Source organism: Rhinoderma darwinii, chromosome 6 (genome assembly GCF_050947455.1).
Source record: "Rhinoderma darwinii isolate aRhiDar2 chromosome 6, aRhiDar2.hap1, whole genome shotgun sequence".
Lineage (NCBI taxonomy): Eukaryota > Metazoa > Chordata > Amphibia > Anura > Rhinodermatidae > Rhinoderma > Rhinoderma darwinii.
The window spans coordinates 34362659-34387262 of NC_134692.1; the positions used below are offsets into that span (position 1 = coordinate 34362659).

At 42.2% G+C, this 24604-nt stretch overlaps 2 protein-coding genes and 1 long non-coding RNA gene across 6 annotated transcripts in view; 1 reads left to right on the forward strand and 2 right to left on the reverse strand.

The window, feature by feature from the left end:
- Positions 1 to 9: 9 nt before the first annotated feature.
- Positions 10 to 19448, forward strand: SCRN3 (secernin 3). 2 transcript variants are annotated; one of them, XM_075829491.1, is made up of 8 exons: positions 10 to 94; positions 3538 to 3707; positions 5841 to 6022; positions 6103 to 6302; positions 8438 to 8650; positions 11760 to 11922; positions 14057 to 14237; positions 17476 to 19448. In XM_075829491.1, the coding sequence occupies exons 2-8, from the start codon at positions 3552 to 3554 to the stop codon at positions 17620 to 17622; spliced, it is 1242 nt and encodes a 413-aa protein (XP_075685606.1). In that variant the 5' UTR covers positions 10 to 94; positions 3538 to 3551; the 3' UTR covers positions 17623 to 19448. The 2 variants fall into 2 exon arrangements, with proteins under 2 accessions (XP_075685606.1, XP_075685605.1); XM_075829490.1 differs by lacking the exon at positions 10 to 94 and adding an exon at positions 215 to 366.
- The window catches only part of GPR155 (G protein-coupled receptor 155), a 51316-nt gene continuing 38719 nt past the window's right edge, over positions 12008 to 24604 (reverse strand). The window contains exon 16 of one of the 3 annotated variants that reach the window (XM_075829488.1): positions 12008 to 13116. In XM_075829488.1, the coding sequence (XP_075685603.1) occupies positions 13089 to 13116 (28 nt within the window). In that variant the 3' untranslated portion in view covers positions 12008 to 13088. Of the gene's footprint in view, positions 13117 to 19411; positions 23701 to 24604 lie in introns of those variants that run through there. The other 2 variants (XM_075829485.1, XM_075829487.1) reach the window with 2 other exon arrangements.
- On the reverse strand, positions 13741 to 17904 carry LOC142655393 (uncharacterized). The gene is made up of 3 exons (XR_012849485.1): positions 17856 to 17904; positions 14031 to 14189; positions 13741 to 13828 (listed from the first exon to the last, which is right to left on the reverse strand). It is a non-coding gene; the product is annotated as an uncharacterized LOC142655393 (long non-coding RNA).

Here is a 24604-nt window from a genome sequence, read left to right on the forward strand (position 1 = left end):
ATTGGCTAAAAGACCTTAAATTATGTTATGACCATGTGATCAGTCACATGTGTGGGAGGAGTCAAGCTCTGGGCTTTGATTATGTGAAGTTTCAGTACGTGAGCGGAAAGGTCTTATATACTTTATGGGAAGAACAACGCTTTAATCGCTGGCTGCAGGGATGGATAGTAGACTGCAGCTGGTGTGAAACTATAAGTCCCAGCATGCCATGAAAGCACAAGTATGTAATGGTATGCTGGGACTTGTAGTTTAGTAGCAGCTGTAGATAAGAACTATGTATGTGAGATGCCTGTCGCAGAGCTGTATGTGCAATGTGGATACAGAAGAGCTGTGTATACAGCCGAGTCATGCATGCAGCAGAGCGGTGTATGTAATGTGCATGCAGCACAGTATGTAGCAGAGCTATGTGTGTACTGTGTATTCTGAAAAGCAACATATCATTTATTGACTTGGTCGATATTAGTAAAGATGGTATATGTGACACTTCAACTTCTGCTGAAAATATTCTGATGTAAAAAACGTTTTAGCAATTTAATGGGGAAAAAACTATTCTTTACAGAACAATATATTTGCTGATAGTAAGGGTATGTGCACACACACTAATTACGTCCATAATGGACGGACTATTTCAGCCGCAAGTACCGGACCGAACACAGTGCAGGGAGCCGGGCTCCTAGCATCATAGTTATGTACGACGCTAGGAGTCCCTGCCTCGCTGCAGGACCACTGTCCCGTACTGAAAACATGATTACAGTACGGGACAGTTGTCCTGCAGCGAGGCAGGGACTCCTAGCATCGTACATAAGTATGATGCTAGGAGCCCGGCTCCCTGCACTGTGTTCGGTCCGGTACTTGCGGCCGAAATACGTCCGTCAATTACGGACGTAATTAGTGTGTGTGCACATACCCTAAGGGTATGTTCACACGTAGTCAACCAAAACGTCTGAAAATCCAGAGCTGTTTTCAGGGGAAAACAGACCCTGCTTTTCAGACGTTTTTTACCAACTCGCATTTTTACCAACTCATTTTTTTACCAACTCGTTTTTGGAGCTGTTTTCATTGGAGTCTATGAGAAAACAGCTCCAAAAACGTCTGAAAGAAGTGCCCTGCACTTCTTTGCCGAGGCAGTGAATTTACGGGTCGTCGTTTGACAGCTGTCAAACGACGACTCGTAAATAACAGGTCGTCTGCACAGTACGTCGGCAAACCCATTCAAATGAATGGGCAGATGTTTGCCGACGTATTGCAGCCCTATTTTCAGACGTAAAACGAGGCATAATACGCCTCGTATACGTCTGAAATTTGGCCGTGTGAACATACCCTAAGGGTATGTTCACACGAGGGCGTCCGTTACGGCTGAAATTACGGGGATGTTTCAGCCTGAAAACATCCCCGTAATTTCAGCCGTACCGGCATGTGCAGGCGCTTGAACGTCGCGTCAATTACGGGCGTAATTAGCGCTGCTATTCATTGGAGTCAATGAATAACGGCTCCAATTACGGCCAAAGAAGTGACAGGTCACTTCTTTGACGCGGGCGTCTAGTTACGCGCCGTCATTTGACAGCGGCGCGTAAATATACGCCTCGTGTGAACAGACAAACGTCTGCCCATTGCTTTCAATGGGCAGATGTTTGTCAGCGCTATTGAGGCGTTATTTTCAGACGTAATTCGGGGCAAAAACGCCCGAATTACGTCCGTAAATAGGCCGTGTGAACATACCCTAAGGGTATGTTCACACGTAGTCAACAAAAACGTCTGAAAATCCAGAGCTGTTTTCAAGGGAAAACAGACCCTGCTTTTCAGACGTTTTTTTACCAACTCGCATTTTTCGCGGCGTTTTCACGCCGTTTTCGCGGCGTTTTTTACGTCCGTTTTTGGAGCTGTTTTCATTGGAGTCTATGAGAAAACAGCTCCAAAAACGTCCAAAGAAGTGTCCTGCACTTCTTTTGCCGAGGCTGTATTTTTACGCGTCGTCGTTTGACAGCTGTCAAACGACGACGCGTAAATAACAGGTCGTCTGCACAGTACGTCGGCAAACCCATTCAAATGAATGGGCAGATGTTTGCCGACGTATTGTAGCCCTATTTTCAGACGTAAAACGAGGCATAATACGCCTCGTATACGTCTGAAATTTGGCCGTGTGAACATACCCTAACTGTACAGTATAAACGTTTTGCCCTTATGTGTACTTATAGCATCTTCTTGGCTTTCTTTCTACATTTTTTCTTTCTCATTACAATATCGATTGATCGATCGATCATCTCATATTATCTATCTGAGTAAAAAGTTAGTTAAACGTCATAACACAAACCGCTCCTCTGCGCAATGCAGTTTTACAATTGGCCAGCAGGTGGCATGAATGAGCAGTGAATGTACAGAACATACAATGTCTCACATACATTTGAAATTGGGATTATAACCTTCTTTTATTAACACTAATGTTTTTATAAAATGTGTGAGATGTTAATGTGAGCCTCTTCTTTATCATCAGCACTTTGGGGAAAAAGTTGTCAAAGACAGAAATAATTTGTAAATTTTTTTTTGCTGTCAGCCCCTTTTATGGACTAAGATTATGGATCTCCCGTGGCATGAGTGGATTGGTACAGGGTAGCCCGAGACTACAGGCAGACATTGTGGAATTTGATGCAGAAAAAACACTGAGAAAATCCGCACTTAAAATGCATTTTTTGATGGGTTGTTAGATGTGGATTTTACATGTTTATGCGGAAACCGGTCACAGATTTTAGAATCCTCATCGCAGGTCAATTTACATGTGGGAAAATTCCACAACGTGTAGATGAGTTTTCTTGAAATCTCATTTACTTTGCTGCTATTGTATTACACTGCAAGAAAATACACACGGCAAATCCTCATGTAATACGTGTTGTGTACATGTGGCCTGAGGAGTAAGGATTAAGGAACCCCAAGTTTTTACTTTTAACCCCCGCATGTAAGTATTGTCTTTGCTGCACATTACTAGCAAGCCGAGTGGCGACTGGTTGAAATTAGCAGACGAGAGTGGAGTTGGGGTACGGTAGTAGTAATGTTGCTAAGGACATGTACCAGGACTAACTAGGACACTAGGACTGGTGCTGGAATAAATATTGCCAAGTAGACTCCTTTTTAGGAGGGGATGATCGTCTTAAAGGAGCGTGCAATAATCCTAAAAACCCTTTTAGTTTAGGATTAGTTCCTTATCACATCACAAAAAGAAGTGACACAAAAGACTGGACGCTGCCGCATTGGTTGACGTTTATTAGCAGTCGGGATGGGGAACATTAGTAAGGCTCTGTTCACATCTGCGTTGGGGTCCCGTTCTGACGTTCCGTCAGAGCTTTCCGTCAGAAAGGGACCCTGAACAGACACAAACTGACACGTTTCCGTTTCCATCACCATTGATTTCAATGGTGACGGATCCGGTGCCCGTGGTTTCCGTTTGTGTCTTTTGGGCACCGGACCCGTCGTGTTGCCGGAAGCAATAGCCTAGTCGAAAAAGTGGAATTAGTAAAGTTCTGATTTTATTTATTTTCCTTTCAGACCATAGTGACAATATGGACCCCTGCTCTTGTGACACCTTTGTTGCTCTTCCACCGGCAACAGTTGGCAGCAGAATTATTTTTGGAAAAAATTCCGACAGGCCAAGTGATGAAGTGCAAGAGATTGTGTATTTCCCAGGACAATCTTATCAACCCGGAGATAAACTAGAGGTAGGACAATCCTATGTCAATTGTATTTATATTTCTTATATACAATTATATATATTCTATAAAAGGTGATGCAAATACAAAGGAAATAGAAGTTTTTAGCAGGGATATTTAGCCAGGAGGCCCTGAATTTTTCCCCTAATTTTTTTTTTCCCATTCAGGGCTACAGACTTAAAAATGTACCTAGATAACTTTGGCTCCTAAATTAAAAAATGTTGAAGCCCATCTTAAATAGAAATATAATTATTATAATAAAAAAGACTTGCTGTGGGCAATGGGCCTCATGTAACAAAACTCTCAGTAAAACTGGCCTTGTTGCCCATAGCACAGGTCACCTGGGCCAGGTATACAGTATTATAAAGTACTGTAGCGTAATATAATATATTAAAAACTTTTTTTTTTGTCCGTGTGCTATCAGCAATTTTGCGGATAGCACACGGACCCATTAATTTATATGGCCCCCATAATGTCTACGTATCTGTGTGGGGGGGCCGCAAAAACTGGAGACGTATTTGCGGATTATGTGATCTACTCGGGGTTGGGACCAATTCCAGCCTTTTAATTTTTTTTGCGGATCCGTGAATACTGATGACACACGGAAGGTGTTATGCGGACAAATGGACCGCTACGGATCTGTGGCTTTGCGGACGGCAAAATAACTACGGTCATGTGCATTAGGCCTTATAATGTATTGTAGTGTAATATAATATAATGGTTTCTCAATGGGGCCAGGTAAGCCGTATTAGAATGTATTGTAGTGTAAATATTTTTTTTGGGCTGTGTTCACTTATTCAGGTTTTTCCTCAGATTGTCTTTGCAATGTAAGGTCTCATGTTTCTACCCTATAGGCTGTTAATGAACCACATTACGGCTTATTATTATTCATAATGTGGTTTGTGTGAATAGACTTCACAGCTCAATAACATGAATATGAATGAACTGAGCTGGGGGGGGGGGGGCGTTACAGTGTCATCATCATTATGTACTAAATGGGAAAACAATAAGAACAGATCTGCCACTAGCAGCTTGTCGATGGTTTCCTGGTATCAACAGGATATTTTTTTCCATTGCTGTCGGAGATAAAGAAGAATTCTTATAACGATGATATATTTTATGTTTGCTGATTTTATAGCTAAAGTTAATCACTGGTTAAAGGGAATGTGTCGCTAGAAATGTTTTTTTTTTTTTTTTTTTAGTTAAACAATTATTATTTAAGTGATTACACATTGTTCTAATTTTTTCACGAGTCAAGAAATATTATAAATTAGATTCTAATTTATAACCTTTCCATGTGCTGGTCACTAGAGGGAGCAGTTCCATAAATTGCAGCATGGTCAATGTGGTAAAGCAACCTCATTGCTTTATGCTGCAAATTCAGGGTAGACACTCTCTCTCTAGTGTCCTTACACAATCCCCCCTCCCTTATTCTGGCTAGTGCCTGGAGAAGGAGGGGGTTGAAACTTCAAACCATCTACACTGTGTGCCGCCATTTCCTGAGCGACTGCACAGTGTAGGAGGATTAGATGCAGGGCTCAGCAGACCGTATAACACGAACATAATACACACATCACATATACGAACATAAATTACCTGCTGCTGCTGCTGCTGCCGCCTCCGCTCCTATTCCTTGCGCCTTCGTTTCCTTGAACATATGGCCGGAAGCTGCGGCCGGAAGTTGTCTTCTTACTGTCCGGCAGCGGCTTCCGGTCCACATGAAAATGGTGCCGGATTTCGCTCTGCGAACGAGCTTCGTTTTGGTCTGTGTGGGAGCGGCGCATGCGCCGTTCCCACACAGACGGCGTATGCTGCAGAGAATGGAACAGTACCCGTTCGCATTCTCTATGGGGTTGTATGTGCCGTATTCCATCTCTGTATGTGTCGTTAATCGACACATACAGAGATAAAAAAAAAAATGGCAGCCCCCAATAGAGAAGTAAGAACAAAGAAAAAGTAGCACACGAGAACACAAATAAAATTTATGTTCATATCCCATTAAAAGCAATATGATAAAAAAAAAAAAATTCATGACACCTTCCCTTTAAGCTTCACTTTAGTACTACTTCATTTGTACATATTATATATTTCATTTATACCTCTTGCTTACTGATTTATATATTTTATTTATTTTGCGCCAAGTGCACCTACATTGAAATTGAACAAGCGGAGAAGACCCACTCGGTGGTTTTAAGTCGGCCATCTTGGCTATGGGGAGCAGAGATGGGAGCTAATGAATTGGGTGTTTGTATTGGAAATGAAGCTGTTTGGGGGAAAGAAGAAATTGATGATAAGGAGGCGCTGCTGGGCATGGATCTTGTCAGGTTGGGAAAGTAAATCTTCTACTTTTAATATCCGAATCAATGAATGACGTTTTTTTGTGAATAATCTGTGTTCTCTCTAGGCTAGGTCTGGAGAGGGCAGACACCGCTGAAGGAGCGTTGGACGTCATTGTTGGCTTGTTAGATAAATACGGTCAAGGGGGAAACTGCATGGAGAGTCCGATGTCCTTTACTTACCACAACAGCTTCCTCATAGCCGACAGGAAGGAAGCCTGGATACTGGAGACGGCTGGCCAGTACTGGGCGGCTGAGAAAGTAGATGGTAATTTTATCTCTTACCTTTCAATAGACCTACAAAAAGTAAATAAAGCCCTTTACTGTACATTAAAATTGTGAAAACTGTTTTTAAACATCTTCTATGCTGGGAGATGGTCGCTCGAAGTTACAGGCCCAAAGCCTAAAGCTGCTCTACTGAGAGATTCTGATGACATTTCCCCTTCTGATTTTTAACAAGTGCAGTGCTGTCATGACGACCTTGTGAGGATTCAGATCCGTTTTCACACACTTTTAATTTCCCTTTGGTTTGTGCGCCTCAGAATTGAATTATTTAGTCATCATGTAAAAGCTCCTATTAGGGGTATACGTTCACATATTGCAGAGAAATCCATTTCAAATTGAAAGGAGTGAAATATGCGGTGCAAATCCGCAACTGAAATTGACGTGCAGATTTTAAAATCCACACGGCAGGTACATTTTTGTGCTGAAATGTTTTCGCAGCATGTGGATTTAATTCCTTAAAATCGTATCCACTTTACCGCTACTGTAATCTGCTGAAGATTTTTCGCCTGCAAATCCAGATGGAAAATCTGCAGCGTTTCCGCTACGTGTAAACATACCCTAAGGGCATGTTCGCACGTGGCAGAAATTTTCAGCTGCAGATTTTGCCGCAAATCTGCTGCAATTACGCAGCAAATCTGCAGGAAAATTTACACATTCGACAATTCAGTCAGACGTAACGGATATCACAGTGGACTTGCCACAGCTTATAGTCTTTACACTGCAATAGCTGAAATCCGCAGTGAAAATCAGCTGCTTCTCCGCAACAGAATGTGCACGCTGCCGAGAGGGTAAATTCTGCACTGCAGCCAAAAATACACACTGTTATTTTCTGCAACGTCTAAACTAAAAGTTACCTAAAAAGCTATAAGGAAAAAAAGGCTGGGGTAGATTTCCACTGCAGCCTGTCCGCAGTGGAATTCTGCCACGTCTGAACATGCTCCAAAGGTACCAAGTGCACTTTAACCCCTTCCTGACATGCAACGTGTGTATGTATATATATATATATATATATATATATATATATATATATATATATATATACACACGGTGGAGGCCAGGGGAAAAGTATGGAGTGGGCTCACGGGCTGAGCCCGCTCGATAAGTTGGGTGTCGGCTGTATGTTACAGCCAACACTTCACTGCAACGAGAGGGATTAAGCCCTTTGACGCACTGGTCAATAGTGACTGAGGCATCTAAGCCGTTAGAATGAGCGGGCGGCCACCTTTGACGTCCCATCAGCCCCCTGTGACGTGATTACAGGGTGCCGATGGTTGTCATGGCAGCCTGGGGGCCGAATGAAGGCCTCCAGGTCTGCCATCTCTGTGCTCCTATTAAGCCCTATATTTTCCCACATATAAAAAGTTCAAAAGAAAAAAACTTTTTTTTTTAAACATAACTGGTATCAATGCGCCAGTAAAAGTCAGGACTATTACAATATAATATTATTTAACACGCACAGTAAATGCAGTAGAATTTATTTAAAAAAAAAACAAACCTCAATCACTGTTTTTAGGTCACCTCATCTCTCACAAAAAAAGGAATAAAAACTGATCAAACAGTTTCATGTACCCCGAAATTGTACCATTAAAAACCACAGCTCGTCCTGAAAAAATATAAGCCCTCACATCGCTCAGTCCATGGAAAAATAAAAAACGTATGGCTTTCAGAATATGGCGACAAAATAAATTTTATTTTTAAGAATATGTTTTTTTCCTTTGTAAAAGTAGTAAAACATAAAAATTTACTCGTATCGACCCCCTAATAAAGTTAACTTGTCATTTTTACCACATGGTGAATGACGTAAAAATGAAACCCAAAATACAATGGAGCAATTAGGTTTTTTTTCCCATTCCAACAAACACAGAATTTTTTCCAGTTTCCCAGTACATTATATGGTACAATAAATTGTGCCATTAAAAACGACAACTCGTCTTAAAAAAAAAAAAACAACCTCTCACACGGCTATATCGACAGAGAAATAAAAAAAGTTATGGCTTTTGGAAAGTTGGGAGGAAAATTAAAACATTTCTGGGAAGGGGTTAAATAAACAGTTTTCTCTCCACTAAAAAATTTTTGGACTAATTTTAGATAACCTGTTCTTTTCTTTTTTTTTAACAGAAGGTATAAAGAATATATCCAACAACCTGTCCATCACCACCAAAATTGATCGTGAACACCCGGCAATGAGGGAATATGCTAGGACTAAAGGCTGGTGGGACGGGAGAAGAGAATTTAATTTTGCAGCTGTGTATTCCTATTTCAACCCATCTAGATCTTCATCTTCTGGGGATAGATTTTGTGAAGGATACAGACTTCTCAGAAAACATAAAGGCAAGTGAGATAATCTAGTGTTTTCTGATAATACATATGGTTTTTGCTATTATTTGAGGTAGACCGTTTACATGTACAGTAGTGTTCAAAAAAATGGAAGTCCAACATCATCAACCTGATAAATCAATGTTTTTGGTAGAATTGACATTTCTACATAGCAAATAATTTACTTGTCAGTGTAGCAGAGTAGTAGAAAAAAAGGAGACCCAACAATTAGGACATGCGTGCCGCTCATTCTGAGTAATCGAATCATTAATTGAAAAGATCTTGTTCAAAATAATAGCAGTGAGGAGTTAAATGGGGGAAGTCATTAATTCTGTGGAATAACAAGTGTCAATTGTGGCCCTTATTTAAGGTAGGAGAGTGGCAAATGTCGCACATATTAGGAGCATCACACATGAGCGTGTTCGGTCCGTGATATACGGTCCGTGTGTCGGCCACATTTCCCGGACTGAACACAGTGCAGGGAGCCGGGCCTCTAGCATCATAGTTATCTAGGACGCTAGGAGTCACTGCCTCGATGCGGGAAAACTGTTCCGTAATGTAATCATGTTTTCAGTACGGGACAGTAGTTCCGCGGAGAGGCAGGGACACCTAGCGTCATAGAGAACTATGCAGCCAACGTACGGACCGTATATTACGGACCGAACACGCTCGTGTGACTCCAACCTTAGTTATAGTGCATTTCCTTCTGAAATACTGGGGGAAATGGGTTGTTACAGACATTTGTTCTGATGAAAAACCTGCTTTAGTTAAAAAGTTGATTGGAGAGGGAAAAACATATAGAGAAGTGCAGCAAATTACAGGCTGCTCAGCTAAAATGATCTCAAATGCCTTGAAGTGGCAACCAAAACCTGAAAGACACGGAAGGAAGCGGGGAACTACTCTTCAAATGGATCGAAGAACAGTGGGAACTGGTGGATACCTGCCCATTTAGTAAGCATGGCCTGTTTTTGTGAGTATGTGTGTATATATATATATATATATATATATATATATATATATATATATATATATATATATATATACACTAGTCCTCAATGAATTAGAATATCATCAAAAAGTTAATTTATTTCGGTAATTCAATTAAAAAAGTAAAACTCATATATTCTATAGATTCATTACACACAGAGTGATCTATTTCCAGCATTTTTTTCCTTTAATGTAGAGGATTATGGTAACAGTTAATGAAAACCCAAAACTTAGTGTCCCAGAAAATTAGAATATTATAGAAGCTCAATTTCAAAAATGTTTTTTAATACCGAAATGTTGACCTACTGAAAAGTATGTACAGTATATGGTGGGGGCTCCTTATTGCATGAATTACAGCATCAATGCGGCGTGGCATGGAGGCGATCAGCCTGTGGCACTGCTGAGGTGTTATCAATGCGGCGTGGCATGGAGGTGATCAGCCTGTGGCACTGCTGAGGTGTTATGGAAGCCCAGGTTGCTTTGATAGCGGCCTTCAGCTCGTCTGCATTGTTGGGTCTGGTGTCTCATCTTCCTCTTGACAATATCCCATAGAGTCTCCATGGGGTTTAGGTCAGGCGAGTTTGCTGGCCAATCAAGTGCAGTGATACTGTGGTTATTAAACCAGGTATTGGCACGTTTGGCAGTGTGGGCAGGAGCCAAGTCCTGCTGGAAAATGAAATCAGCATCTCCATAAAGCTTGTCATCAGAGGGAAGCATGAAGTGCTCGAAAATCTCCTGGTAGAGGCTGCGCTGACTCTGGACTTGATATAACACAGTGGACCAACACCAGCAGATGACATGGCCCCCAAACCATCACCGACTGTATTTCACACTGGACCGCAAGCAACTTGGATTGATGCCTCTCCACTCTTCCTCCAGACTCTGGGACCACGATTTTCAAATGAAATGCAAAATTTACTTTTATCTGAAAACAGGACTTTGGACACTGAGCAACAGACCAGCCCTTTTAAAGGCTTAGGAAACCTTTACAGGTGTTTTGTGTTGATTAGCTGGTTAGAGTGTGACACCATGAGTCTACAATCTTCGACTTTTACCCAATATTAAAATTTTCTGAGAGACAAAATTTGGGGTTTTCATTAACTGTTACCATAACATTAAAAGAAAAAAATGCTGGAAATAGATCACTCTGTGTGTAATGAATCTATATAATATGAGTTTCACTTTTTGAATTGAATTACTGAAATAATTAACTTTTTGATGATATTCTAATTCATTGAGAAGGACTAGTATATGTCCCATTTTTTGTGAATTGCTTTATTGTAGGGAATGTAAAGTTCTAGTGTAGTGGCTCACAAGACGGTGAGGACCCTTGACGTGGGTTGCGAGCTTGCGTATTTTGGCCAAAATATCAACTAATACCTCATGTTTGTCATGGATACTTTTTTTTAGGATGCAGCCAGGCCTCGTAATGTTGGGAAATAATAGTGTCTGGTGTGGCGTGCAGGGCAGCCCGCCTGATCTAATAGTATGGGTGTCACTAATAGGCTGTGATCCGGCAAGATACGCTACACCGTGTGACCAGCACATTTTTTTGAAGCTTTAGTTGTGTGCAGTGATAACACGGAGCAACCACTCCTCTAAAGAATAGTTATTGCATCTGAGCACTCTCCCTCTATGTAGCATTTGTGGCTTGTCTGCTTCCTGTTGGAAACTGGTGTTTACCTTCCCAGTTAGTAAGTATGGCATGTTTTTGTGTATCGAAGAATAGCCAAAATAGCAAAGGCTCAGCCAAAGATCAAAGAAGATCTGAAGTTACCAGTGAGTACTGATACAAGACAATTAAGTGAAGCCAAGTTAGGCCCCCTGCACCCAGCCGTGCTCATAATCACGGCCGGTGATTACTGCATTCTGGGCCGTACTCCCATTATAAAGTAAGGGGGCACGGTCCATAAAATAAAAAAATAGGAAATGTTCTATTTGTTTGCGGGTAATTTCTACAGCCCGGATGCCTTCCTGTAAATATACGGGAAGGTGTCCGTGGGCAGTAGAAATGAATGGGTCCGTGCTTTGATCTGCTATTAAGCTCTGACGGAACCCCTGAATGGAAAAACAACGCCGATGTGAACAGGCCCTTCGCCTAACCTGCGGCCTCCATAGTAATTTGTACATCTTTTAGGAAACATGACAGCGGAATCCATGATGGAAATTTTATCGGACAAGCCAAGTGGTATTAACATGGAGGGTGGATTTATGACAACTGGAAGCATGGTCTCCATTCTGCCACAGGATACAAACCAGCCATGCTGCCACTTCTTCACCGGAACCCCAGACCCTGCCAGGTAGGTCATCCGTGGAGGACAGCTCTGACTAAATCACATGTGATAGAGCAAAAAAGTGACATGCTTTCATAGAAAATAACGGAACTAATGCTACAGTCTCAATATAATATCACTGACTTCTATGTTGCTGTATAAATACAAACAGTTTCAAACATAACCGCAACAAGATACATTAGGTCTATACAATCTGGTAGTTTAAATTGAACGGGGCAGATGGAGAAGAGGTGGGGTGTGCATTATTTCCGGTTGGGCTTGATCAGGTTCCTTTTTTCTAATGAGATCTGATCCTGTCTTTGGCACAAAATAGATGTCCCTCTCGAGGACTGTAAAACTCCCAACCCCAAATCCTCTGCAATAACAGTAACAATTATCATGTAACACAAACACTATTGTCCATTCCATGCGTGACTTCTAATAAGCTTCCAATAAAAGGATTTATGGTTATAAGCATTTATGTGTTTTCATTGACCGTCTTTTGTTGGCAACCAATGGGTTTTTGAGAAAAAAAAAATCACGGATGGGAATACAGAACATAAGCCCTAAGCCGGAGTTCTGTCTTGCATAGTTCTCCTACAATTAATACACAAACTTATTTAGTATTCATGGGAAGGGGTTTTCTGGGACTTTGATATTAATGCCCTATCCTTAGGACAGGCCATCAATATCATATCGGTGGGGTTCTGACTCCCGGCACCCCCACAAATCATGTGTGAAGGTGCCGCGGCGCTCCGGTCAGCGGTGTGTCCCCTTCATTGTTTACCAGGCACAGAGCTGTACATTTTGTAGCGGCTGTGCCTGGTACTGCAGCTCAGTCCCATCCAAGTGAATGGGACCGAGCTGTAATAGCAGGCACAGCCACTACGACAGCGCCGCATCCCCTTCCGTCAGCTGATCGTAAGGGTGCTGGGATTCAGTCCCTGACTAATCTGATATTGATGACTTGTCTTAAGGATAGACCATAAAAATCAAAGTCCTGGAAAACCCCTTTAATATGGATCTCTGTACAAGTATCAGAAGCTTCCTAGGCAGTAAAGCGACCATTTGGCTGATAGAGTTGCAACTTTGTCTTCACCAGCTTTAGAGAAAGTAAAAGCAAAATGCCAGTCATGAAATGGATAACATCTCTGACGTAGTCCAGCATTGTGTAGAATTGCCATTCCAGATCTTCAGGCCGTTCTGGACAATTCAATGTATCTGTAAATATAAAGACGTAGCATCTGTAACTTGTATTTGTGAAATGTGCAAACCCATCACTTCTGTTTTATCATATAATAATAATAATATGTAGTTTGTAAGGTAGGAAAAGAGACAAGTCCATCTGGTTAAGCCTATTATCCTGCAGTGTTAGCGAAGGGGGTAAATAAATTCAATAGGTTGTCCCAGTATAAAAAATTATCACCTAATTAGGATAGGATAGGTGACAATTTTCTGATCACTGGGGCCCCCACGAATCATGAAAACCGGGGTCCTAAACCCCCTGATCCTCCTCACTGCATAAATGGAGTGGCGGTTGAATCAATATCCTCACTGCGGTGGAGATGTGAGGCAGAGCAGGGGTTTCAGAACTCCTGTTCTCTCATACGGTGGGGCCCCTTGATCAAAAAACGACTGTGGATAGGTGATAATTTTTTATTCTAGGACAAAAAGTAAATACCTGGATCAGTTAACCATCTCCAGTAATGCTCTGTAACTTCCTAATATACTATACTATGTAAATCAGTTCCTCAATTTTCTTGCTGGCAGTGAATGATAACATTCATTGTTGAAATGTCAAATGCAGAAAATCTGAATATGACTATATCCAACTCACACAGATGCACAGCTTGCTAAATTTTCAGGAAAAGTTCTCAGCCTCTGAATGTAGATAATGTTTCAAGTCACTGCCCACAAGCAGAGTTCTTGAAGCCTTTGATCAAAACAAAATGGTTGTTAGAAAGTTGCATTTATTTATAGAAAACCAGAAACCCTTTGAAAACATAAGCCATTACAACATTTAGTGGAAGAGTTTTCCACAATTTCACTGCTCTTACAGTAAAAAATCCCTCCTTACCTCTACACATAGTGGATGCCCTAACTATAAAGAGCTAAACTTGGTTCGCTTTACTTACAATATTAGTCTATTTCTTTTCCTCAGATCGGTCTTCAAGCCGTTCATCTTTGTGCCTCAGATTCAACCATTTGTAAGAACAGTCTCCCCTTTATTTGGTGCTGATGAGCCCGTCAAACTAAAGCCAAGATTCCAAACTAAGCCGGACCGGAGACATGAACTATATAAGAAACATGAAGATGCCCTCATGTCCACAGAGACATCACAGGTACAAAATAATAGGTAACTTTTGCGTACACATCCGCGTTGGAGGCTGTTAGGGGCCTATGTTACGATCCATTAGAAATGCCGGACAAAATAGCACAGCATGCTGCACTATTTTGTCCGGTAAAACAAAGGTCACAATGGCGGAAACTGAACAATGGGTTCAGTCAGGTGCCGATGGTGTCCGTTATGTAATGGATCCGGCGCTTCCGTTGTTCTGCTCCTATGACTGAGCGGAGCAACCGAAACACTGAACGCAGATGTGACTAGAGACTTATCCGTAAAAGTAAAAAGTGTCTACTACGTGAGGAAGCTTGTTGGTAACGAACCTTAAACATAAGGCCAGGGGCGTAACTAGGAAAGACTGGGCCCCATAGCAAACTTTTGACTGGGGCCCCCTCCCCTGGGTGTCACACAACCCCCCCCCCTTGTAGATAGTGCCTTTTTTACAGCCCCCCCCTGTAGATAACGCCATACAGCCTCCCCTCTGTAGATAGCGCAATACATCCCCCTGTAGAGAACGCCATACAGCCCCCCTGTAGATAACGCCATACAGCCCCCCTGTAGATAACGCCATACAGCCCCCTGTAGATAACGCCATACAGCCCCCCTGCAGAGAACGCCATACAGCCCCCCCCCTGTAGAGAACGCCATACAGCCCCCCCCCTGTAGAGAACGCCATACAGCCCCCCCCTGTAGAGAACGCCATACAGCCCCCCCCTGTAGAGAACGCCATACAGCCCCCCCTGTAGAGAACGCCATACAGCTCCCCCCCTGTAGAGAACGCCATACAGCCACCCCCCCCTGTAGGGAACGCCATACAGCGTCCCCCCCCTGTAGGGAACGCCATACAGCGTCCCCTCTCCCAAAAAAATGCGACCTACAGTGTGTCCTACAAAATACATGTATCCCCTCTCCACAGGATCTCCACAGGACAGGGGATACATGTGTGATCGCTGGCATTGATAGGGAGAACGGGGGACTGAAAGTCCCCTGAACTTCTCCATGACAAACCTCTGACTTCCGGCGTCTGCGCAGCTCAATAAAAATGAAAGGAGCGCTGGTCACGCAAGCACGACCGGCGCTCCATTCAGTTCTACGGAGCTGCCGACACAGACCCCGGAAGTCCGAGGTTTGTCATGGAGAAGTTTAGGGGACTTTCAGTCCCCCGTTCTCCCTATCCCTGCCAGCGATCACACATGTATCCCCTATCCTGTGGAGATCCTGTGGAGAGGGGATACATGTCCTGTGGAGAGGGGGGGGGATACATGTCCTGTGGAGAGGGGATACATATCCTGTGGAGAGGGGGGGGGGGGGATACATGTCCTGTGGAGAGGGGATACATGTCCTGTGGAGAGGGGGGGATACATGTCCTGTGGAGAGGGGATACATGTCCTGTGGAGATCCTGTGGAGAGGGGATACATGTCCTGTGGAGAGGGGGATACGTGTCCTGTGGAGAGGGGATACATGTCCTGTGGAGAGGGGATACATGTCCTGTGGAGAGGGGGGGGGGGGATACATGTCTTTTGCTCTATTTTGCGCCTTCAGGACCAGACACCGTTTAGCTATTTTTAGCACGTGTTAGTTAAATGGCTATAACTTTTTTATTTGTTGGGCTAACTACGTGATTTTTGCGACGTTTTTTCCGTAGACAATGCAGGTTTCATTTTTTATCGTTTTTATACACACCTTTTTTGCTATTTTCAAATTTTTATTCATAAAGTTTGAAATAATAGTAAAAAAATAAGCTTTTTTACATTTCAGCTGTTTTTTTTTTTTTTTGGTAATAACACTTTTACCCTAAAATAGACCTTTTATTTGTGATCGTCATTGTCTACCGTAAATTTTAATATATTACATGTCTATATTAGGGTGATTGGGTCAGCGCTAGCGTTACAACAATGATTGGCGGGGGGGAACGTTTTTGTTTTGGGGTGGGTATTTTATGTGTATTTATTATTTAAATTTTTTTTGCACTTTACTTTATTATTACTATGGTCTGTCCCCCAAAGGTCAAAGAAGACCTTTGGGGAACTTTATATATATTTTTTCTTTCTTTTACACCATGTTTTTCCACTGTAACTGGAGCTGCACAGCAGCCCCAGTTACAGGGGAAATCAGCCCTCTCATAGTGACGATTGTCACTAATAGGGCTGTGCTGGGTCTAGTAAGACCCAGCAGCAGTCTGCCACTAACGGCACCCGGCGATCATGTGACCAGGAGGTCACCGGGAGGAATAGAGACAGCGCCGCTGCTGCTGTCTCTATTCCTGTACACAGCGCGCATTCAGCGCTGTGTACAAGTGATCAGAGAAGACAGAAGCAGCGAAAGCTGCTTCTATCCTCTCCTCGGGGTCCCCGGCAGTCACTGACAGCCGGAGACCCGACATTCAGCTGCCCGATCGCGCGGGCAGCAAGTTAAAACCCGAGCCGTAGAAAGTCTATGGCTCGGGTTTTAAGGACCCTGACCGCTGGCCGTAAAAATACAGCCAGCGGTCGGGAACCAGTTAATGGCAGAGCGGGGAGATACCTCCCTGCTCTGCCATAGTGTTCAGTGGCGTCCCGCTGTAGCGGCCATAGCGGCTGCTAGCGGAGCCTCCGGCCATGGCGGGGGCCCGTGCCGGCGGGCGACACGGGCCCCCTCATGCCGCGGGCCCCGTAGCAGCCGCTACTGCTGCTACGGCGGTAGTTACGCCACTGCATAAGGCGGTGGCTACAATCATACAGGGGTAGACATAGTCATTGTGTCTTTACGAAACTCTAGTTGGTAATTGAAGACTAATGAAGTGTCGTATTATCAGATTTTCCAGACAATTTTAGGTTTTATTTAAAGGAGTACTCCCATGATATCATGTTATGGCGTATTGCTAGTATATGTCATGATATTATTGGTGGGGGTCCGGCCTCTGGGACCCCTGCCAATCACCTTTTTTTTTCTCCCCCTGTACAGTAGTGCTGCCAGCCACTCGCTATAGCGGGAAGTGCAACATTGTTCCATTCAAGCGGGTGGCTGAGAGCGCTGCTCTGCAGGAAAAAACACGTTGAAATAAAACAGCACTTAAAACCCCTGATTACGTGTAATAATAGGAAAACCTTTAAAAAAAAACATGTAAAACAAGCAGCTAGTTTGAAATGTATCCTACTCCTAGATGGAAAGTCACATCTGTTTTTTTAGGGGGTGCTGAAATTTAAAATAGCTCTGAAATTTTAGTTGTATGTTTTATGTATTTTTATTTTTACAGAATGAGCTGCTGAAGAAGATGAAAGATTTAGAAAAGCAGAAACTTGAGGACGTGGAACATTTTTTAAAAGATGAAACTTTTGACCGGTCAGGGCTGGTCACGTTGTTTGCCAATTGTGTTGAAGAGGAAATGAACCTTTATGAGTAAATGGTTGTGTCGTGTCATTTCACGTTTAAACATCTTCCTCCTTCCTGTTTTTGCTTTGTCGTGAATATTGTTTTCATAATGACCTTGCTTTGTAGACGTCGCTGTTCAGCCATGGTAGTTTGCTCAGACGTGTCATGCTATGCTTATACTAAAATATTCAAACCCTCTATTACAGCGACCCTCTGGTCTCAGGACAGAATTATAAATGTGATGCGGTACAAGGAGTAATTTACCCGGTGGGGATGCGCTGTTTTAGGATCCTCTGTGTGGTTTCAAAATGGCTAAGACACGCCCTCTGTTCACGGATTGGATGGAACTGCTCACGTGAGCAGCTCTAGAAAATCTGAGAACAGTGGGAGTGTCTGACTTGTAGTCTAAAAAGCGCCGCTGCCATATTGGGAACGCACAGAGGGGACCCTAAAGTACAGCTGTTGGAAAGGAGCACGTGACATTTTAAATGTTATATGGCAAAGCTCAACAACACTTCGGTCCAGATGTACCAAGACTGGCGTTTCATATGCCAGTCTTACTTCTGCGGGCTTCTAAGGCCCCATGCACACGACCGCAATTACGGACCGGTTCACTTCTTTTGTCCAGACACCTTCCTGCATATTTACGGGAAGATATCCGTGCTGTAGAAACCTCCCGCAAAAAGGTAGGACATGGCTTATCTTTTTTACGTGTTACGGACTGTGCTCCCATGCTTTATAATGGGAGCACGGCCCGCAAATACAAACGACTGTCCGTGCCCGTAATTATGGACAGTGATTACGGGCACAGTCATTTGCATGGGGCCTAAGATGGTAGTCATTTTTTTAATAGCACACCTTTTCATAAATTAGTTGCATCTTGTTCTGTCCGTGCACCAGAAAGTGAAGCCGCCATAGACTCCTGCTATCCCTTATGCCAGTTTCCGGCGTAAATGATTGTAAATATGTCGGGCTGCCAACATACCGTTACAAATGCAAAAAGTTAATCGCAAACTTCTTAATGAGCTACAACCTTTGTTTGTACCTCTGACATTGCCATCACTTAGAACTTTATTGGATAGACTGTCTTATTCATAAATCGCTCTCGCAAATTACTTATATTCATAGTGGTGGAACCTAGAATAATTGTCAATTGAAAGTTTGTTCATCTGACTTATTTTCTATCTGTGGCCAGATTATCAGTTTTAAGGGAACCTGTCTCTAACAGGATAGGCATATTTTGGGGGGTGGGCAATGTGAGCTCATTTGGTAGTGCTCAGTTGTTGATACACTTTGCAAGAGCACAATACACTACTGCATGGTGTATGGAAATTCATAATTCCTATTCTACATGTAACATTGGGCTTCTGTGTGTTTAATGCCCAGTGTAAAGTGGTTTTATCAATTGAGTAGTGGTCTCCCTCAGCTCCAGTAAAACCGATCGGTCAATATTACAGTAGAGAATGTCCGTGTTGTACGCAACAGCAGTGTAGTTAGTGGTTTGTGATGTGCATTACAAGTCTCAGCATTGTGTCCAGGTTGAGGGGGGTAAATCAACCAACAACTGCTCCCCATATCCCTGTTGGCTAATTTTAGATACCATAAGGTTTCTGCCGTAACTGCCCCCTAATAATTTTTGCAAACTTCTACATATAGTACGTACTTTTTTTTTGCTCCACATTTTGGTCAAATGTTGCTTTGCTCTCCACTTTTGATTGTGTACTGGCATTTACTAACACAATAACTAACGATGATTTTTGTTTTTCTTCAATATATTGACAGCAAGATATCAGCCATTACACATGAATCAAAAACAGACAGAATTGTGTGACTTTTATTTAATAGAAAATGTTAATAAAATCCATTAAATGACTCCACTTGTACATGAAAAGCCGGGTTTATCTCTCTCTCTCTCTCGTCGCTCTCTCTCTCTCTCGTCGCTCTGTTGTCAGTTATGCAAACAGTAAAAACATTGAGCGGCCGGTTCATGATCCCAGACACAGAATTCATTTTAAACATCAGACGTTATTTTAATGCTAAATAATCCAAGTGCGTACAACTTAAGGCTGGAGTTTACACCAGTGATTGTCAGAGGAGCAGAACAAGGGAAAACCTGGAAGTGCCGGTTTCGTTGAGTCAGAGGGACCACTGGTGGCTGACGGAACCCAATGACTTTAATGGGTTCCATCAAAATATCCGTGGGGGCTTTACCAGAAACAATAGTGTAGCTGCACTATTGTTTCTGGGCCGGATCTGCCACAAAGGCCCCTAACTGGTCCTCCAAAGCAGATGTGAACGAGGCCTAAGCCTTATAGTGGCTGTACCACTCACTAATTCAGTAGTTTCCAAGTCAGTCAATTACAAGATGTAGTAATGCCCATTGCATGCTTGTATTTAGAGCAAAACATGATAAAATCGATTGCATAAATTAAATATACCGCAAAGTTGGCAGTTTGCTAGGGAAGCAACAGTAAACACACCACCTGGCCGTAGACCGGAAGCTAGGTTCTGGACTCTCTATGCAGGAGACCGATATTTAAAAAATAAATAAATGGTCTGGGACGTAATCTCACCCCCCCCCCCCCAAAAAAAAATGCGCCACTCTTGTCCATGGGCTGCGTCTGGTATTGCAGCTTGTCCCCATTTAAGTAAATGGAATTGAGTTCGATTACCAAACATCGCAAATAGACAAGTGGCACTGTTTATGGAGAAAAAGACTAGTATACAAATGTGATTTGGCCGTGTCAACAGAATTTTGAAAAGAGCAAGAACATCTGTTTTCATATATTGACATCCATCATGCTCTGACAGCCGGAAGCCATGGGTTGACGGCCGCCGATTTAGACCATTATGATCATGCACATATAAATGCTGAAAACTTCAAGATAAAACATGCCGGTTTCCAAGTGCATTCAATGGCTAACTATGTAATGATGTAGATACTAGGCTATGGCGAATTGGGTGACATTATGAATGACACTTACCTGACATAGGTTATAATAGGAAGTAATGTATGAAGTTATTATACATGGCTATGAACCCACAGCTGCCATAGACTGGCGGCACAGCATAATCTTCAAACAGTTGTATCTAATCGGAGAGTGTCCTATTGCTCCAATCATTTTTCTGTTTTGTTACGACTCATTTTTGCAAAAGTGACATCCAGTTCAGCCATAGTGGTTGTCACCTTATAAAGTGATAATTTGGAAAGTATATTCCAGCGGTGACAATGAACATGACTGCAATTTTTGTCACTAACAAAAATGATCGCTGTAAGCAAAAGAAAAAAAAATGACCAAACTTTGGCTATTGTTCCAAATTCTGATTTATTAATATATGTGTGTGCGTTTCGGGTGGAAATCCTTTTAAAAGGACAGTCTCATGAAGACAACCACTTTTTTTCATGGAAGCGGATTGCTGCAGGTCGGCTTCCTGGTGATCAGCTGCTATTTCGAGGGCAGCAACCATGGAGTACTACATGGTCATTAACATTACTTTTACAGAGCAGCTCTCTGTTCTGGCTCATGGGGGGACCCCCCCTCTGTGATGTACATATACTTTAATAGGACATCTGGACAGGAGGTTGTATTTATGAAACAACCCCTTTAAAAGAAATCAAAACGGTGGAACAGCCCTCAAAAGATGTGCCTGACCAATACAGAAGTCCCCTTTTAAAAGTGTTCTGATATATTTTGAAAAGTGGATCTGCCCCAAAAACTTTAGAAACACAACTGCAATTGATCAGAACATAAGACCTCCATTTATTTAAAGGGAAAAAAATAGAAGCGCTCGTCCCCATCAGACAAATCTCAGGCAATCAATAAAAGGGTAACTAAACTGTAAAAAAAAATAATTTTTGAGATGTCAGAAGTTTTGCTCGGTGGGGGTCCAAGAACTGACTTTCTATTGAGCCCGTACACCACTCCTAGATAAGCTGATCAGAAATGAAGCCGCGCAGGACAGCGCTCACCCGAGCACTTCTGCCGCTACGTTTTAGTGTTCGGTAGGGGTCTTTGTGCTTGGACCCCCACCGATCAAAGCTTGTGACATGTCAAAAGTTCTTTTTCAAAGTTTAGTTACCCTTTAAATATAGATTAAATTCCCAGTGTAATAAATATATAGATATTTAGGAATTTTATCTCCATCTCTTAGGAATTGGATTGCATTATAATAAATATTTCATTATTTTCCATCTTTATATACACATAAAACATTAGTGTACTTAAATACACAGTTAATACAAAATATAATTAGAATTTTGTCTGGTAACACAGCTCTCCATGATTTAAAGGGAACTTGTCAGTAGTACGGGGCCCTTTATGCTACCATAGATCAACACTAAAGGGGATTTTGAAGAACCCAAGACAGTATATTCTGGAGTAACACTATTTGTATATCCAGCAGCAGTACACATAGATATATATATCTATCTCTATACATATACACACACATAGAAAAAAAAACACACATACCATATTGGCACCATAAAAAATATATGCCCTCTAGTAAGTATTGCAATTGTTATAATTTAGATACAGTGAAACCTCTTAGACGACCACCCACCATTGCATCCAAAAATGGTCCTCTAGACAGGCGATCTGATCAAAGAATGGCCAATATACAAAGAATATAAGAAAAAAAACGGTCTGGAGAGGTTTACTGTATGTGATTTTTGCCATTAGGCAGAATTGAATATTTCATGCAATGCTGGATTCTAGATATAAATACAAGCAGTCTGGTAAATAAGACATGCTGCATAAAAACCAAAACAAACCTCTTCCAGTACACTTGGGCATTGGCACTAAAGCTGCCCATAGACAGACTACACTTGGCCCAACCGACAATTAAATGTGTATGGAGTCTCCCAACTCCCTCCTCAATGGCAGATGTTGGTTGATGAGGGAGGCATTTGGTTTTCAACAAGCCCAATCTTTTGTTCGCATTGGAGACATGTCTTGCTCCCCTCTTCCTATTGAAATAAATACGCGAGCTCAACCAAGTATGCATGTTTATAGGAGAGTCGGTAAAAAAAAATAAAAAACCGGTCGGACGACAGTTGTTTAATGTGTATGGCAACCTAAATACTGCAAATGCCAGTGTGCTTTTAGGAGTCAAATATTACACCCGTATATGTAGCTGGACGGGCAGCCATATTTATGCCATTTTGCATCATATTCCAGTTGATACATGAACCCAAATTAGGCTAAATATTGCACTTCTGCTACAAAGAGCCAGTTAGGAAAACTGCCACAATCCGCTTGAGATGGGGGAGAGCAGATCCGGAGAAGGCTTGACCAAATTTGACAAACCCCCTAAAGATCCAAAAGAACTTGTTACAATAATTATTGTAAAACTGAGCATTAAAGTATCAAATAAAAGTGCAAAACGTGTCAGTATGGAGAAAAAAAGAAATATTTTTTTGAAATATATATAAAAATAAAATGGTAAAATGTAGGGTTTGTTCCTGAGCAAGAAAATCAGATCAGATCAGATCTGTGTATACAATTTGCAGGTAGTTTCACAGATGATCATCTCAATGTCAGTGGACACAATGTAATCTCTACTAGATGGCACATGATGCTTATATGGCATATTATAATCAATAGTAACACAATAAATAATAGCTTGTTACTGCAGGATCGTAGATGTCACCAACTCAAAGTAATGGGATTCTTTTCCTCGTAAATTTGAAGCTTAATAGGAGCAACCCATCCAGTAGTCCTGGTATTGCATAGGCAGATTCACAACTTTTAGACGCCACTGTGTTTTGTATATGGCTTTATAGGTGCAGGGAAGGAAGTCTCTTCTGGATAATATGCAAAATGTAAATGGGTCATCGGCAGTAAGGAGCAGCTTGCTTGGTCTTCAACATGCGGTAGGAAAGGTTTTCATCTCGAAATTCAAATTCCTCTGTGATATGCTGGATGACCCCTCCTTTTAGAAGTCTCTCTCCATATTTTACTGCTTCTCCACGGTCTGATGCCAGTCCTACCTCCACCAGCCAGCTCACCAAATCTGAGCCCCAGAAGATTCCTCCAGCTGTCCTGGGACCACACCTGTATGTCAAAGGAATGATTCACCTATATGTTCTGTAACTCTTGTACCAGCGCTGTGTATTGGTCAGCAGGTAAAGAAAAACAGAGAGGAAACAGGACAGCATGATATAAGCAGGTTAAGAGAGTTCATCAATAGGGTTAAAGAATATTAATAAGGCCAATGAGGGGCAGTTATATTAACATATTATACTCGCCACTTAGAATAATTCACAAACTATGGGAACATTGACTTGTACTTTTTGTAGTTGTGTCAAGTATAGTGATGTAGAATTTTATATCTCAGATGTGATTTGTAGTGTGGGGGAGACAGTCTTAAGTATAATAAAGAGGAATCAAAAGGAATGACACCAGCCAAGAACTATAAAAAATTAGGCCATTTAATGTACCCCAATATCATTAAACTGCTGGATACAATAGCCCTAATTTATTGCCACAGTCATCGATGACCATATGTAGCCGCTTCCCTCATTGATACAACTATATGCCAGTAACATTTGGGGTGAGACTGCCCATAAGTCCTCATCATAACCGACCTGAGGCCAGATACACTCACTGTCTTCTCTACTATGACATCTTAAAGATGACCGAAGTGAATAAAGACCCTTAAAAGGGTGATTACACTTTTCAAAAAAACTTAACATGTCATAGGTGGGGATCCGAGCACTGGGGCCCCCACCGATCATTAAAACAAAGCGGCAGAAGTGCCCCGGTGAGTGCTGTGCCACTTCGTTTCTGATGGTCCTTTCTCGGAAAGTCTCAGACTTTCTATTGAGCTTGTACACCGCTCCAAGGAAAGCCGATCAGCAACAATGCCCCACAGTGCTCACCCGAGCGCTTCTGCCGTTTCGTATAGCGCACGCAGGGGGGGGGGGGGGGGGGTCTCAGTGCTCAGACCACCTCTAATCAAAACTTGTCATATCACTAGGTCTGAAGTTTTAAAAAAATATTTAGTTACCC

Coding starts and splice junctions, on each gene's coding strand:
- SCRN3 (XM_075829490.1), top strand. CDS start 312: ATGTGGATACAGAAGAGCTGTGTATACAGCCGAGTCATGCATGCAGCA. Junction 3,708..5,840: donor AACCCGGAGATAAACTAGAG/GTAGGACAATCC, acceptor TTTTGCGCCAAG/TGCACCTACATTGAAATTGA. Junction 6,303..8,437: donor GGCGGCTGAGAAAGTAGATG/GTAATTTTATCT, acceptor TTTTTTTAACAG/AAGGTATAAAGAATATATCC.